This window comes from Numenius arquata, chromosome 1, assembly GCF_964106895.1.
Source record: "Numenius arquata chromosome 1, bNumArq3.hap1.1, whole genome shotgun sequence".
In the NCBI taxonomy this organism is placed as follows: Eukaryota; Metazoa; Chordata; class Aves; order Charadriiformes; family Scolopacidae; genus Numenius; species Numenius arquata.
The window spans coordinates 136,774,956-136,792,476 of record NC_133576.1 but is presented as its reverse complement, the minus strand read 5'-3'; the positions used below and the strand labels follow the sequence as shown (position 1 = coordinate 136,792,476).

The 17,521-nt window shown below is 41.4% G+C and overlaps 1 protein-coding gene across 1 annotated transcript in view; it reads right to left on the bottom strand.

Moving 5' to 3' along the window:
* Nucleotides 1-17,521, bottom strand: part of TENM4 (teneurin transmembrane protein 4) — a 374,463-nt gene that overhangs the window by 215,726 nt on the left and 141,216 nt on the right. Inside the window, 3 exon segments of the mRNA XM_074146667.1 lie at nucleotides 4,269-4,504; nucleotides 6,610-6,708; nucleotides 11,908-12,160. Of these exon segments, the coding sequence (XP_074002768.1) occupies nucleotides 4,269-4,504; nucleotides 6,610-6,708; nucleotides 11,908-12,160 (588 nt within the window).

Sequence of the window (17,521 nt, the reverse complement as noted above, 5' to 3'; positions counted from 1 at the left end):
AAATTTAGCTTTCAGGGTGATTCTTAGACAATATAAAGAAAGACACTCTATAAACACATCATAGTCCTAGCACAGTTTTACTGTCAAAGCATTTTGCCTGTAGCAAGCAACACTGTTCTTTAAGTGAAGCTGCATCTGTAGAGTTCAAACGAGCACAGAGCTGAAAGTAGAGAGAGCTCTGACTCCAATCAAACGAATGACTGTTTTAGCTGCATAATATGTTTTCCAGCCCTAACTTTAATCTAAATCAAATGCCCATCTTTCCTGCGTTCATGCAATGCAACCGCAGCACATGCTTAAGTATAGGAAAATAGCAAGCGCCCAACTACATTAAATTGTACTTCCATCTAGTCTGGAATCTCCATCAGGCAGAGGATAATACCTTCTGTTTCAGAAGAAAGAAACTATTCTCCATCACTAATTCATTTAGAAACTGTTCCGCGGATCAAGCCAAACAGCTGCCGGGCACAGAGATCTGGACAATCAAACAGGTCTTTTCTGTTTCTAAACTCAGAAATCTTCCTCCCCAGCAGTAAAGCAATGTCAGAGATTCTTTATGAAAGGCCTGGCATCTACCAGGTAGAGAAAAGGTGGCAAAAGTATTTTGGATAGCAACATATTATGGTATTATCTCTGCCATAAGAATCTGGCTATAAATCAGCCCTCCAAGGCAGAGCTCCATGGCGTACAGACCCCTTCAGACCCCAGCGAAAGCCATGAAAATTTTCCGTTTCTAGCTGTCAATTGTATGGACAATCCTAAACCGGGGAATTTCATTTTAAAGTGGTGTCTCTCCATGACCTCCTGGAAGCGCAAATTTGCAGGGGCGGTCACAAGCTGCTTGAAGAGGCCGTTTTATTTCAGCATTTCCAGCCATTCTTGCCATTTTAATGTTACAGCCCCCGATCTGCCACGGCTTTTCTCTTTGGTGCTCTCACCCCACGAGATGAACTTCTGTGGAGCTCACCAGATTTGCATAAGCCGTGTGCGCGCAAAACTTTGACGTGCATTGTCACCACTGCCTCTGTGGGTGCCTCTGAATATTTGAAAAGGTGGCAACAAGTCAATCAAAAGCTGGCTAATTCAAATGAAAACCAGCTTCTGGTGCTTAATACACCCATGTTATATTTTGTTTGTCATTATCTCTCCAGGCCAGTGACTCAGCCCCGTAAAACCTTCAGCTTGATCACAGTGTTGACACATGATACCAGCCGTTCAGCTTCCATGGACTTCTATTTATGCCTCCTCTCTTCTTCTTTGAAAAAGCCCAGCAAGATAAATGAACCTCAGACTATTAAATACCATAAAGACTTTCAGAAAGTAATAGAAACTCTGCCTTTTAGCCTTAAACAAGTGATTTTGCAAGTGCTTCAGATGAATTTAGAAAATGAACTGGCTTCAGCTCCACAGAATCATAGAATGGTTTTAGGTTAGAAGGGTCCTTAAAGATCATCGAGTTCCAACCCCCTGCCATGGGTAGGGACACGTCCCACTAGACCAGGTTGCTCAAAGCTCCAACCAGCCTGGTCTTGAACGCTTTCACGGACGACTGTGACGTGCCTGATGTTGTGAGGAGCACACCCTGAAGCCCTAGACATTGCTCTGAAGTGTTTCCATTAACTGATCAGTGTATAAAACATACAGAGTAAATGCCAAGCCACTGCCACGGGACCCCATCCAAAGTCCATTCACTTAAATGGGAGTCTTTCTAAATGACCTTAGTTTGCTTTGGAGGATGGAAATGGTCATTATAAAGATTTTAACTCCTATGGTTGTTTTAACTAACAAGAGCAGGTGGAAAGTAGACAAGTTCCCGACCCTCATGAACTGTTACATATAGATTAGACCTTCTTACTCATGATTAAATTATATCTTAGCACTCAAATAGTCCCCATAGCATCGGAAAGAGCAAGATGATGCTTAAATGAGGAAAGGTATCTACAAGAAAATGCAACTATGCAAATATCAGGGAAAAAAAAAAAAAAGATGGAGGGAAACAGTAATTTGTTTTGCAAACAGACCAGGTTATTGAAAAGAATGAACGAGCTCCTGTTACAAACTGCGTAGATTTTACCGGAATGCAAAATATCTCAGCTTAACTTAGCGAAAATACAAACATTTTGACTCCCTGATTCCTTTTTTTTTTTCTTTTGGGTTAGGTGATACAATTCTCATCTGCAACTTGACAGGATGTAGAAAATAATTACAAATGAAAAGGTTATTCATAATTTTTAAATGAGTTAATTAGTAAACCCCGCCAGAGTCACTCATTACAGTAATTAATAATTGATTATACTTGAAATTAAACACAATTTTTCATCAAAATCTAATTAAATATCTGCCTTTTTGCTTGTTGATTAGAACACTGGGTCTGGTAGAGACAATCTTTGCTAAATATGTTTATGCTGAACTGAACCATCGAATTTGATTTTTAATAATTGATAGTTCCTTTAGAAATTAGTAATTATGACCCATAATTACAGCAGTTCAACCTGATCAGCATTTCTGGCACCTCGCCAGCCATCCACAGAGCCTGGCAAATGCCACAGAATTCATCTGAACAGGGAAAAAAGGGATGGGAGAGCACTCCATGGACCTACCTTTCAACCACATTAACTGTGATTTTTAAACAGGAGCCCGATCGTTTCAGAACTCTGAAGAAGGGTTTTGAATTGGAGTATGCCAAATGGCAAACCAAACTCTTCCCCATCTATCAAAGGGCACACACCTCCTCTGTCAGAATTAACAGGCACTGCTATTCTGAGTTATAAGGATGCTCCTCTGACAGACTGAGATAATGTCCAAAGGAACCACGTTGAGGGCAGGAGAATACCAGACAAATGAGAAAGGCGAGTCCAAACGTACGTAGCAAATGATGAAAATTGACTGCATATTTCATCAAACTGCTGCTGATTTAATGTTGGTTAGTTAATCATTCCTGCTTCTCTTACAGGAGGCATAAAAGTGACCAGAGCATGATGCCAGGCAGAAGTGGAAAAGTATCAGTCATTAAAGAAGTGTACATAAAGGGAACGCAGTAAAAGCAATCCTTTGTGGTAGTGCTAATTATACTCATGTGAAATGAAAGGAAAAATCTTTCGATCCAGGCGAAGATTTGTAATTCTAACCACAAGCTTTTATAGATCATTAGTGCACAGGAAGTCACAGCAAAATCAAAAAGACTCATTTCTGCTATGAGAAATGGGCTTTTTTACCTATGATCACATCTGTAAGTGTCTGAAAACTAGAGTTTGCACCACTGACAGTTTAAAACAAAAGTCTAGGACCTGAACCTTTGTAAGACATGTATAACACAAATATCAAATCTAACCGAAGAAAAAGTAATGGTGACACCCCAACTTTACAGGCTGAAAAATACAATTTTCACTTCTAACATTTCAATTACTTTTGCCACAAACACTGAGAACACTTTTTTGCAATGACAACTCTTCTAAACCAAAGAAATGCAGATTATGCACAGCGCAAGAAAAATCCACTGCTGCTCCACCCAAGCAGCAAATTTCCGCAACTCCCCTACTCCTGTTGGGCCACAATCAAAACTCAGTCCTTCCCTTCACAGGTCACACTCTGAACTTCAATATTGTTGGTTAAATGGCCAGGATGTGCCATGAAAAGATAGAATAAGACCACATTTTTGGGTGTCAGGATCTTGGTTCTGACCTTGCTCCCAACAAAGTCAATGTCAGAGAATTCCTACGGACCCAGATGCAACTGTGATTGGGACATGGACCTCGCTGCCTGCTTTAATGGGCTGCTTTGAGAAAACCTGGTGGGTTTGTCTCATGGAAGGTACACTTTCCTCTGCAGAAAGCAAACAGTTCATGCCATTAAAGGGAGGGCAGTGTATGACTCATAGAATCACAGAATGGTTTAGGTTGGAAGGGACCTTAAAGATCATCTAGTTCCAACCCCCTGCCATGGGCAGGGACACCTCCCACTAGACCAGGTTGCTCAAAGCCCCATCCAACCTGGCCTTGAACACCTCCAGGGATGGGGCATCCACAGCTTCCCTGGGCAACGTCTTCCAAGTTCATGTTTTACTAAGCTCTCCTGGCTCTAGGACATGTGTTAGGCTCACTACCACACCACTACAACCTCAGTTAAATCAATAAAGGCCTTATTTCCCTGTTACTTTGTACCACAACCTGGACCCTCCAGTTCCCAAATGTTAGCATTATGGGTGGGTTTGTAGAGAAACAACAGAAAAGCAGAAAAAACAAAACAAAACAAAACAGAAATAAGCTTACCTATGAAATATGCCAGCAGGATCACCAGCGTGACTGAGATGACAATGGCACTCAGAGCAGCGCATTTCCAGTTACAGTACTTATAGGGTTTCTTCAGGTTAAAGGCAGGCCTAGAGAAGGTACTTCTGGGAAGGGGCCTAGGGGGAGGTGAGTACACAGTGCTGGACGTCAAGGGATATCCCGGCGACGTTGTACAAAAAAGGGGAGAAGTGCCTCCAGGTTTGAAGAGGAAGTGCCTGAGGGAAGAAAGACCAACAGCAAGTGACTCCTCACACAGATGGAAGCTCAGGGAGACGTGGGGTGGGAGGATGGCGACTGCTGCCAGGACGAGGAAAGCAGCTCCACAAAATGCTGGCTACGGACATGGACGGCATGCACGAAAGAATAAAAATCAAAGGCAAGTCACACAGAGTAAAGGAAAACAAAACGAAACAAAACAATCACAGTGCCAACAATGCCACAGAGAACTCCTCAAGGGCAGGAGTCCCCTCTGTGGAAGAGCTGGCATTAGAACGAGATGAATACCCCAAGCACAGCTAGGACAGACTGGTGGCACACGGGCAGCACCGGGGGCCTGCTCCCGCTCCCGCAGAAATGCCCTACAGGGACTTAAGAGGAGCGTGGGTCGGATTAAAGAGGGGAGAGTGTTTACCAATTCCTTGATCGCTGCATGAGAGCTCTTTTTTTGGTATGGCGTCGGTGAATGGAGATGGGGAAATCGAGCTTAAGCCATTCCATAGCACCCAAATTGTCACAGAGGGGAATATTCACACTGTCCCCACCCAGCAAATTTAAGTTTAAGGACTTAAGGACTTTAAGCAAATTTAATTAAGGACTAATGGCTAAAAGCATAAAAGTCCGGGATTCAAAAGTGCTGTTTATCGCCGGTGGGGAGAGGCACCTGCTTCCAGAAAGCAGCCCAGAGCACCACAGTTTGATGCCTACCTTTAAAAAGTGTGAATTACTGTCAAAAGCAACAGCGTTTCCTGTCCAGTGACACATTGGGAGGCACCGCATTTTGCCCGTTACTACAAACGCAGCCTGAGAGCCAGCCTATGAGGACCTCGTGTGAGACTCATGAAAGCCAGCACAAAAAGAACCCACTGCAGACCATGAGTTCCTGAAATGAGATGTCCCAGTGGGATTTCTCTCCGCAGGAATCCTAAATGGAATGCCTAATTCTGCTGGGAGATTGTGAAGTACAAGGCAATCCAATTCCGGGAATGAAACTGGGGAACGGATCTGACTCGTCTATCACCATGCTGATATCAAACCAAAATGAAGCTTGTGAGGACTGAGGAACAGCCCCAGTGCAGTTGGCACCTTCTCCCATGGTTTACGGGGACAGATTTGCAGCCAGCGTAAATGCCATCAGCGTGGGGCCATGGGAGTCAGTCAAGCCAGTGGGTTATACCAGATGAAGACGTGACTCTATTTTCCCCTTGAAGGCACTTGTGCAGTCACGGGGGGAAACGACACATGCAGAAACATCACCATGCAGAAAAGCCACTGATTCATGCAGTAAAAAGCAACATATAATTCTCCAAAATAGGTGTTTGTAGTATTACAGCCATGGTTTTATTGGTACTCTAAGCATGACTGCTGAGCATTAGAGACAGATTCATTATTTCTACTAATGCTCTACATCAAAACATTCATTTTTACAAGAGTCAGATACTATCTTGTTTTGGAAAGTATCTGTTTAGACACAGATGTATCTGTTCTGAGCGAAGAGGTACCTGCAGTGTTCAAGTACACCAATTAGATCTTCAGTTAATGATGGCTACCAGATTAGAAACCACCAACACAAGGTCAACGCTTTTGGCATTTAATGTCAAATTAAAATCTGCTTATAACTTAAATGATCAAAAATTAGGTAAAGATGCCAGAATGGGTGGTTAAGTCAAAATCAAAGGCTTGGCTTAGGTACACCACCAGCAGACACTTGTAAGATAAGGTATGTGGAAAATATCCATTTAACAATGAAGTATCAGGCTGCCAGCACAATAATGGCTTAAGATTTTTATGAAAATTAAATTAATCTTAGTTTATATGGGACTCAAAACTGCTGTAGGTACTTCTCACTAATGAAATGACTTTCAAAACAACAAGGGAAAAAAGCGAATGGCATGCTGTGGCTCACTAGCATATTAATGAGTCTGCCATTAATATGTACAGGACACAGTGCTCCAAGCTCCAGAATCTCATTTTTTTTCAAAACCATCTTGGAAGAGGCCAGAAATGGTGTTACCCTTAAACATCATTGATATAACCAAATGCTTTCATGCAAGGATCAGAATGACTGTACAGTAAACAGGAAGACCACGTAAGTGTCACATACCCATCATTGTAAGCACCGTCATGTCGGGAGGAGGTGAGAATGTCCATCTCAATGAGGTTGTCCTGCAATGTCTCTAGGAATGTCTGCTTTGCTATGTTTCTACATACATATGGAAACATGAATGAAGCCAGTGAGTCATGCATATATGAAGTGTGATCTTATAAACCACAATGGTTATAGTGCAGTTGTGCATGGAATTAGAATGATGGACCATATATTTATATGTATAAGATACTACACATATACATATATAGCTTTTAAGAATGTTCACTTCTCTATATATACACTATATATATGCATATACACACATATAAGCACACACGCCCATGTGCATGTATAAAGAAAAGTTGATGTCTTTGTTCACTTCACATGATTTATTGCCAGTGACACGTGAAACCTTCTGAACTGCGGGATTCAACAGACCAGATTTCAACCCAGCACAGCTGTAACCTCGTTACACCCCTGCATCTGTGTCACTGTTACTCTGAAAAAGCACAGCACGGTTACCTATACCCTTCTATGGCCCATACCTTGGTAGCACAGTTCCATCTAACGTCCTGATGGATTTCCAGCGAAAATCTGCCACTCCTTTGCTTACGTTTCAGTTTTGCAATTGAGAACTTTTCAGTTGCCAATTTGATTAATTTGTTTGCCTTTGTGGAACAATAACTCGCTATTTAGAAGTTTCAAAATGCAAGCTTTGCTCAAAATGAGTATTCCAAATAAAAGTTTCTCAGTGATAAGCAGATAGAAGCTGGGAAAAGGTTATGCTGTAACCCAAATTCCAATACCAATCATCTGTAATCTGGATAATAGAAGCAATAGACAAGATATTTAGGGCCTATATGTGAAAAAGCCTGGTTTTGACTTTTGCACACAATAGTGGAATTCTGCAATATCTTGCCTCCCCAGCACGTACTTTGATGAGTCACATTTTGACCTCTATATGCTAAACTGTTTTGTACTTTTTGAGGAGAATAGCAGGAACATAAAGAATTAAGTCAGAGGCACAGCTGGGAACAGACTGTGTCTTTCTCACCTTCAGGTTTGTGTCTCAAGACCTGGCAAAAAAAATCCCAACATTCTTCCTATCTTTTTTAAAACAAAAAAACAGTCCTGATTTTGCCCATGTCTGTTTTCAGCATTAAACTCCCTGGCCAAAACTAGCAAAAGGAACATAACAGCATTGTGACACTTTATCACTTACGCAGGATTAAGCGCTTACAGGATATAAGTGACATGATGTGGGCTCAAAGGAGAGCTCCTCTGTCAAAGAAACTGGGTGCAGGTAACAGCCCTACCAAGAGAAACCAGCCCTGTCACATTATACAAACCTTGATACTGCCTCTTCTATAGTGTCCTCAACCTTAATTTTCATTCCTACTTCCTCCTCTTCCTGCTGCTAATGCCAGCGCCTGTTTAGCTCCATTCACTGTTTTTGGAGGCCTCTGGTCTGCTTTGACAGAACCTGATGTGAATGTGAACCAATCTATGAATCTATGTACTCCTCAATCTGAATGAAAGTAAAGTGACTTCTATTCCTAGCTTTGGAGTGGAGTGGGTGGACATGCACGAGCTGTGTGCCATGGCGCTTGAGACATCAACCCATCCCCAAGAGTCCGTGGCTTCCTCACATTCCCTGGGAATGCAGGAAAGGCTGGATGTTGATCTCAATGCGAAAAGAAGCAACGTATGTGCATGCTCTGAGCGTTTAATGGGTAAGAGGCAAGGCATCCAGCAACACACCAATCAATAAAAGTTCATCAGTAGTTAAAAATTCATGTCAAATTGGTCCCATGAATTTCAGTTGTGGATTGTCAATAAAGCAGAAGAGGGGAGGGTTATATAATCTTATATTATATATATATATATATATGTAACAGAGAAGTTGTTGGGCAGCTGAGGAGACCGATACGCGACTGTCCTCCTCACTGAAGGCCGGACAGAGGCTGCTCCCTTAGAGATTCCTGGGGAAGAGCTGTCTAATTACAAACCACTCTCCCTTCTCGTTATGAGTTGTGGTGGCAGAGTCTGACCTCACATGATTACGGCACGAAATTTCCTGGGAATGGAAGTCTCCTGAAAGCTGTTGGTTTGTCAACTAAATGTCCATCCAGTCGGCATTTATTTGCTCCTGCAAGGTTAAATGTAAAGGACCAGGCCACACAAGAAGGAATGTGTGGAATAAACATGGGAGGTACCGACTTACCTGTCAGAGCGACTGCTGAGCAAAGATCTTCTCATCACACCCTTGATAATATATTGCTTTTAAAGCAACAAAAAAGGGAGCAGACAGGAAAAGAAAGAGGAAGAAGGAAAAACACAGAAGAGGGAGTAAAGGGAAACTAATGAAGAGAAGGGAGAGAAGAGGAGGGGGCTCTTCCTCTTGCATCATATAAAGTTCTCAGATGCAGGATATGCTTATCGTGTCAGTTGTAGATTTGTGCTACAAATCTCCGCTTACTTTTGCAAGGCTGGAAATTTCCAGGCCTAAAATCCCAGTCTGAATACTGCCTGGAGTCCATGGCAGTCAAAACCAAGCCTTTTCAAACTTGGGGGTGCTTAAAATCTCTAACTGTAGGCACGTTTCACAGCCTGTGACAATCCCCGGTTAAAAGACGTAGCTTTTTCTTCATGTTTTCTCTCTCTGTTGACTAATACGGGATTTTAAAAAAACGGATATTCAACAGAAATACAATTCCATTTTTGACATGAGATTACTATAATCTCCTATTGCTTTACTTCAAAGGCCTTAATTCTTGGATTAATGTCTCTTGGCCAGGATTTATTTTTTTTACATATTGGACATTTTATTCTCTTAGGTGGTGGTCTTTTTTTGGTTCTAAAAATCTTTGCAGTGGGGAAGGCTGACTTTATGGGAGAGGCAGAAATGGGCATCCAAGTTTGCGAAACAGCTCTGAAGCCTGGTTTTTCACACCTACAGAATTCCCACCAAAGGAAATGGAAACCCTCTGCACGTCGGAAGAGCAGACTGTTAGAGTGGAGATTTGTCACGGTTTTACTGATCATCTTCACAGCGCAGGCTCTTTGCATTATGACACCATTATAATATATTTTATTTTCTTAATGTTGTTCAGAACAAAAGCCGAGCAGTCGTGCTCTGTAAATGTGCTCATTTGCTGTTTGGCATAAATTTGCGCATTCTTTTCCAACATATTCATTGTGTGAAGGGACACTGGGCAAAATTACACCATTCCCACCAGTGTGTCAAAAGCCACAACATTGGTCTTGAAATAACTATTAAAATGGTTAAATTAAGGACCCATTACAAATGTGACTGATTTGTGATGCAAGTGAAATCACCAAATGATGCAGAAGGACCTTCATGGAGGTAGAACTCCAACATCCAGTCTGGTTAACAGCAATAATGTGACCAACCCAACTTGCAGAAAGAACAGTCTGCTTCAGATCTTGAAAAATTTTCAGCCACAATGATTTCATGGAGATAAGGACAGTCTTTAGGGATGTATTCACTTAAAATTTAATGGGAGCAGTCCAGGACTAGCCAGATAATTTGTCTGTCTTTGAACTCCTTTATTAAGATGTGGTAGGGTTGTCTCTCCATCTCCCTCTCTCATTGACAACAGAATTGGACAAACGGGGGCAGGATGTTTTCAGTAAAGACCTTTTATTTCTGACATTCCTCCACTGATCCAGCAGCAAGGACATCCCTTCTCAATTGGAGGGTGGTAGGTTCTGAGAGACTCCAGTCAGTCTTGGCACTATTACAACAGTATATTATTTCTTCTCCAAACAATTCACAACCTGGTTTAGAAAAAGGCAAGGGCTTCCTCCAGAATTATAGAGGATTATTCACAAAAGGGCTGCAGGAGTGAGGCCCAAGTATTTTTTAATGTAATTTCTTTTTGTTTTCTTTTTTTCAAAAGAAATAACACATAAAAGTCACTGCTTGGGTCTACATGCTCAAGAATTAGAAACACAATATAATTACTGAAACTGTTGCCAAATCACACTTGCAGTACTTGCTTGTAATTTTGTCTTAATCTTTTGGATGCAGCTTCTTAGTTGGGTCTTTTTAATCAAGCAGTCGCAGAGAAATTAATTATCCTTAAATGCCATAAAATGTTAGATTGAGGTCTGTTTTGGAAGTTTCAGAGGGCCAGCAGACATAGCTCATTCTCAAAAAGATTGACAGACGCGTTCATTTTCAAAAAGTATTTTCTTAGCAGAAGCTGGCAAAACTGGGTACATTTTGTCCCAGGACACAGACCCAACTACTGCTGATTCAATGAGATTCCCACAGGCAGCAACGTGACAAATTTGGCCCCTGGCTCAGTTTTCAGTTTGTATATATTTATTGCTGTCTAAAATCTTTCTTGTTGGTTTGAGAAAGTAAGATGAATGAGGGAAAAAAGGCAGCTAAGTGCACAATGTTAGGCCTGGAAGACTTCTCTCCAGACTGAATAAGATACCATTTATGGGGGCTAATGACTCCAACATCTCCAGTGGTTTCTCAGAAGGAAAGGAAATGGTGAAACAGAACATCTGGAGAATGCAAAAACCAAGTTTCAAGTGGGACAGCAAGAAGCAGATGCACTCACCCTTGGATGGGAGGATGGAGGCTGAGGGAGTATGAAAAGTCCCTTTTCCAGAACCTACATAGAACCTAAACAAAGCTGTGAACTAGAACAACTCAGTGCACCTTTTTCATTCCCCTTTGTGTGTTGCATAGGTGTAAAAGAATTTAAATGCTAAATGGAAACACCATTAATTGACTGATTGCCTGCTACCCAATGTTTCCTGCTTGCTGGAGCAATGTTGTAGGGCAGTAAAATGCTGCAGCCAACCTCTCCTCATTAGGTAAAAGAAGATCAACCTCTCCTGAATGATGTGCTACAAAAGTATCTGCTTGATGAGGCACAGATAGAAGGCTAAGTCTTTTCAATGTATTGACTGATTTCAGTTTCTTAAATAGGATATTGATTTATCCTACCACATAGGAAGACAGACATTAAAGGAAAATAAAAGAAAGAAAACCAAGAACGTTTTAATCTATGATCCTGATGTCAATTTTAAATGAGGAAAATAACCTTATGAACAGCTGTTAAAGACAATATTTTTAGTTTATGAAAGAGCAACTTTCTCTTCTCCTAGTCCAAATAAAAAGACACAAGGAATAAGAAATACAACTCAAAATACTTAAGCCAAACACCAGTTCACAGACTGAAGGGCTAGTTATACCGATGTGTGCATTTTCCATCACATCCTTAGCACACACAGTCAGAACATTTTAAAGTATTAAAGAAAATGACCTACCTAGTCTCCAGTGGGATGTTACTGTTAAGTAACCAGTTGTCCTGAGCATGGGCTGGCTCTTGAGCGCTGGCTGGTTGTTCGCCAGAAAGAGAGTGGTCGGTAGGAGCCGGGCTGGGGTTGCTGCGTGGAGTGAAGTTCCCTCTGTTTAGGGAATTGATGGAGGCTGCATGATGTTGATTTGGGGTGTGAGCATGTGATATTGGAGGTGGTGGAGTTCTAAGTCTCGAGTGATTTTGAAGATTTGGAGGATGATCTAAAACAGAAGTAAAATATTTTTAAGGGTTGTGATTTGAGTTGTTCCATACCGCACACATTTCTGTCCAAGCACTCCTAAAAAGTAGGAAGGCTGGGATGCCACATATCCTAAATCAAACTCACAAGGGTAACAAAGCCTTGTTCCATATGCTCTAATGACACACGCGTTGATCCCTTAGCTGGTTAGAAAAAATAGTTCAGTTTCATGCAAAAAAAGTTATGAAAGCTTAAAGTGCTGCAAAAAGGCTGTCCTGACAGCCAAGTTAACTCCGATGAACTACTGCAGGTTGCAAACTGCAATCTGTCTGTGACACTGATTTGTGATAAAGCATGAAGAAATACAACCAGCCTGGATAGATAACACTTTAGAGCACTGTTATGATGGATATACAGCTCCCGGTGAAGTTTGTCCTGCCTGTTTTGCCGGAGAACTTTCAATAGTTAAGTCAACAAGAAGACTAAGAATACATTTAATCATAGACTGAGTTTAGGTGAAGCCATAAAACTGTGTCAGGGTTATACAATTTAACAAAATCCAATAGTTTGTATTGTTAGACATACTCAAACTGAGTAAAAAACACATGGCATAAAAACCTGAGGTGTCAGGAAAATGAAACAACGTATTGTGAAGAAAGATATAAAGATCAGTGATAGGGCTACTTTGGGTAAAACTCGAAGTATTTGTTAGCCAAGAGTCTGAAGGAGGTAAATTAGGGAAGGTGAAGATTTAGGAAAGACCAACCCAGTGCTGATTATATTAGTATTTTTAGCTTTTTAATTAACTATCAAGCATATTTTTCACTTGTTTTGTAGAAACTAAGAAAACCTAAAATATTTAATGGAACTGGAGGGAGACTGACAGTTCAGCACACTGGATATGGGATACAGGAAACTTATTCCTCTCTCATTTTAGTAGGTTTACGCTTGTAAGTCATTAATGCACAACACTTATCTGATGCCTTATCTAAAAAAGAATGTATATGGTATCATTCTAATACTTACCAGACAGACTTCTGTATCATGAAAAACTAACACTCACATACTAATTAGCTCAGAACTGCACAAACTGTACACAGTCCTAAATTACAATGAATGGTATCAAAAATTACCACGCATTTAATTACACTTTTGAAATCTGGAGTAGGACTTGGACTCAGGAAAGGAACATTTACAATTTCTCTGTAGCTTCTTGGATATTTAGACATATAAGATAAAATATAAAGATGTGTCCTCATCCTATATTGACTCACACTATCTTACCATTAAATATGGCTGATTATACCAAAATCTTAGGGTGGCTGAGGTGGTGTCCCATCCCTGGAGGTGTTCAAGACTAGGCTGGATGGGGCTTTGAGCAACCTGGTCTAGTGGGAGGTGTCCCTGCCCATGGCAGTGAGGTTGGAACTGGACGATCTTCAAGGTCCCTTCTAACCCAAACCATTCTACGATTCCATATATTCCATGGGAGAACTGAGTGCTTTTAAGGTCTCAATTCGTTTTACCCTATAAACGACCTCTTTACCTAAAAACCTGAGAAAGGTCAGAGGAACACCTTAAAAGTGCTGTTTTCTCTATTTTACGAGTACAGTAGAGAACAACAAGCTCAGAAAAAGAGGTCCACACTGGTCATCTACATTTGGACAGACAGATTATTCCCAGGAATCTAATGGAGTATTCAGAAGTCTGATGTAGCAAAGCTCACCCAAAATTAATAATGCCATACTGGACTCTGATTTAATACCAGTTAGCCCTGAAAAATTCTGTACATCAACCAGCAAACTAAAGGGAAGGACAGAGCAACAACCACGGACTGCCCGGACAAGGAATATCAGAACTAAATCAGGTCTGACTTCAGCTCTGCAGTACCATGTGAATCAAGGCATCCACCCATCCTTGGACTGGATATTACTGGGGAATGTCACTTAACTGCAGCCCTGACCATAGAGGTAATAAAAACAACAGTGGAAGAATCCTACTGCTGGCTTAGCTAAATTGGGTACTCATTTTCCCACTCAACAGACAGCAGCCGTGGCTGCTTGGCTTGGTCCCCTTTGCCGAGAGGCAGAAGAAGATGGGAAAACAGTCACAGAACACACCAAAACCTGTGGTCTCAGGACCATGCCTCCTTGCAGACAAAGGAAGACAGGAACAGTGTATTAATTCCAGGCTGAGAGAGGTAAACAGAAGGTAAACAGAAGATTTCCAGTTTTTAGGGCTCTCAGTCTATCGCCGTTCACAAGAATTTAATTCATCCCAGAGAAAATGACTTGTCCAATCAGAAGCAACACACCAAAGGTTTCCAAGAGCAGTTATTTGAGGTTTTATTACAACTGATGCTGGAGATGAATACTCTGCACAACCAGGAAAGGGGGGCAAATGGGTGAATCCTGGAATATGCAATAGATGTTTTGGTGAAGTTCTCCAGCTATGGGTTGACTTTCCCTACTGGAGACACCATTTGCAGACTGTAAGTCAGAGCCTGTTTCCAAAGATCTGTTACGTAAATTCAAATTTACACCCTATTATTGCAGACACATTGCAGATGCTATTATGGATAATGCTTTTGAATCAAGGAAAAATGTGTCATTTTCATTCTCTATTTGCATACCCTCTGTGATTTCTTTGCTATGTAAAGACAGCACATCTATTTTACTCTGGTCTATGTGATTTTTCATGGGATTTTATGGCTTGTATTTCTTTTTTTCTGACATTTAGGTAGCTTTTCCTCCCAGAATATTTTTAATTTCATTCATATACAAATTCTGAACATTTACGTTATGTCTGAGCAGCACTGAATTTAATATACCTTGACTAGGATTAGCAACTATTTCTCTTGCCTTATGATCCCTTTTTTTTTTCTTCTTCTCAAGTTAAGGAACATTAGAAAAAAAGTGTAGATGAAAGCACAAGCTATGAAATCTTCCTACTGAAAATTACTGCAGCTGTGCAGGATTTTCTTGATGCGACAAAACCATTGAGGTTCTTACCCTCTGAGGTCACCAAAGATCCTACGGGATTTGCAAAGGATAAGGGAAGCCCACAAAGCGAATTCTTTCTTGATTTCCTAAAATTGCAACTGTCCCCTTATTTGAACATGCTCTTTTTAACTTGTTCCATAATGTCTGAGTGATATAAAGTGTGTGGTTATATCTTCCCACAGGAAGGAGAACCTTAACGCTGGCTGTGGTGGCTCTCTTACATCATCCATGTGTGTGAATCTTATACAGCGGGAAGATGCACTGATTATCCTGCTATATATGATATATAAATGCTGTGTATTTGTAGGCAGCACTGAATTTTTGCAGATCCCATCACACAGGTGGGATACAGGGGAAGTTGGATACAACTTTCTACATCGAAGAGCAAGCCTTTATTGGGACAACAGCACCACAGGAATTCAGAAGACTTTACAGAGGAGCAGGAGATCGTGGCCTCTGCACAAACTGTACTGGGTTCCCCAAGACCATTCTTAAGCAGCTATAGGATGACTAACTGTGACTATTTTGAAGTTATCTCGGCTTACTCAAAAAGAGGGTTTTTTTCAAAATTTTCCTCCTCCCAGTTTTCCTCTTTGGTTTCCAAAAAGACGTGGAGTTTATCATTCCCTCTCTGTTTCTTGTCAGAACAAAAAACCCAACCAATGCTATTCAGAGGGACCATCTAAGCTAACAAAGCACCGAGGAATAAAACAACCACTTCGTAAAACAACCCCCCGGCAAAATTTCCAATAGCCTCCAGAATCAAACCTATGGGATGATTTCTCCACTGAAGGTACAGCAAAAGAGATCTGTCAACACCAAAGGTGTCTTCTCAGCCTAAGACACCAGGTGCCAAAGGACCAGAGTCCCAGAGGTGAAGTTCAGCATTTCTAGAAGAGAGGCTGGCACCGTGGAAATCTAAATCGCTCAGTACTTAACGAACACCCCTGAATGAACAGCCTCATTTTCTCTAATGGGGCTCCGAAGTGTGTCAAACATGAAATATGTCAGTACTCAAATGTAATGAAACGTTGGAAATCTGATTGGGAAAAAACACCAATAGAAATCTAGTTGCCTTTGTGCGGCTTTTTTGTTTGTTTTTTAACATTAAAATGTCATTGACTAACACTGGTTTGGTAACCACAGATAACGCGGAGCTCAAAGATCACTCAGTTAATGAAGCTTGTACTTGGCACATATTAGAGAGCCTTGACAGAATCCTGTGAATGAAATATTGAATAAATGTGAACCGTAAAAAGATTACCAATGAGGAGCTAATACGACAAAATTTGAATAAAAGGTCTGAACCCCATGTTCTTTTTTCTTTCCCTTAATCTTTAATGAGTAGTACTGTTTTGAAATTAGTCTATGTAACAATTACACTTTCTGATTCATTAGGTTTTGGGATTGTGTTCAGGGCAAATGTGCTAACCTCAGCGTGAAAAATACATTCTCATCTTTTCTTTTTTTTTCCCAGCTTCTCCTGTTCCTCCACACATTTGTCATTTGTATGTCTGCTCATATTCAGACAGCCCGATGCCTGACTGGTGTCTGGGTTAGGTACAGGAAATATTTCTCTTTACTCACTGTATATTGTGCCAGGTGGAATGAATCACTCATTGCTCCCTTGAACTTAAACTCCACAGTAGCTGCGATGACTAACTGGGTAGTGTGACTTTGGGCAATTATGCTTGTACCCACACACAGAGAAAAATCCTCCCTCCACCCCCCACTGCAGAGAAAACAATCTTTTTTTAAAATAATGAACTCTGCGTCCAACTGACACAGCAACTAAGAGCCTTGCTTCAGCTCCAGGACCATGTTTCTATCTGCTGCAGATGGACACTCACAGCGCTTGCCTGCTGAAATGGCCTTCAGAGGCTCCCTGTTCCTTTGGATGCCATTGGTCATGGAAGCTGGTGCCTTCACTCACTTGGGGCCTACAGGAGAGATGGGGAGGGACTCTTTATCAGGGAGTGGAGTGATAGGATGAGGGGAAACAGCTTTAAACTGAAAGAGGGTAGATTTAGATTAGATATTAGGAAAAATTCTTTACTCTGAGGGTGGTGAGACACTGGAACAGGTTGCCCAGAGAAGGTGTAGCTGCCCCATCCCTGGAGGTGTTCAAGGCCAGGCTGGATGGGGCTTTGAGCAACCTGGTCTGGTGGGAGGTGTCCCTGCACATGGCAGGGGTGTTGGGACTAGATGATCTTTAAGGTCCCTTCCAACCCAAACCATACTATGATTCTATTAATCTGATGAGCCACCTGAGGTCAGGTGGACTATCAAAGACTGAACTGGGTCTTCCCCAGCACCCTTGTAGAGGGCACAGAGATTTTGATGTTAAAAATAAGAGAGCTTGCCAGAACCAGGTTCCCTAT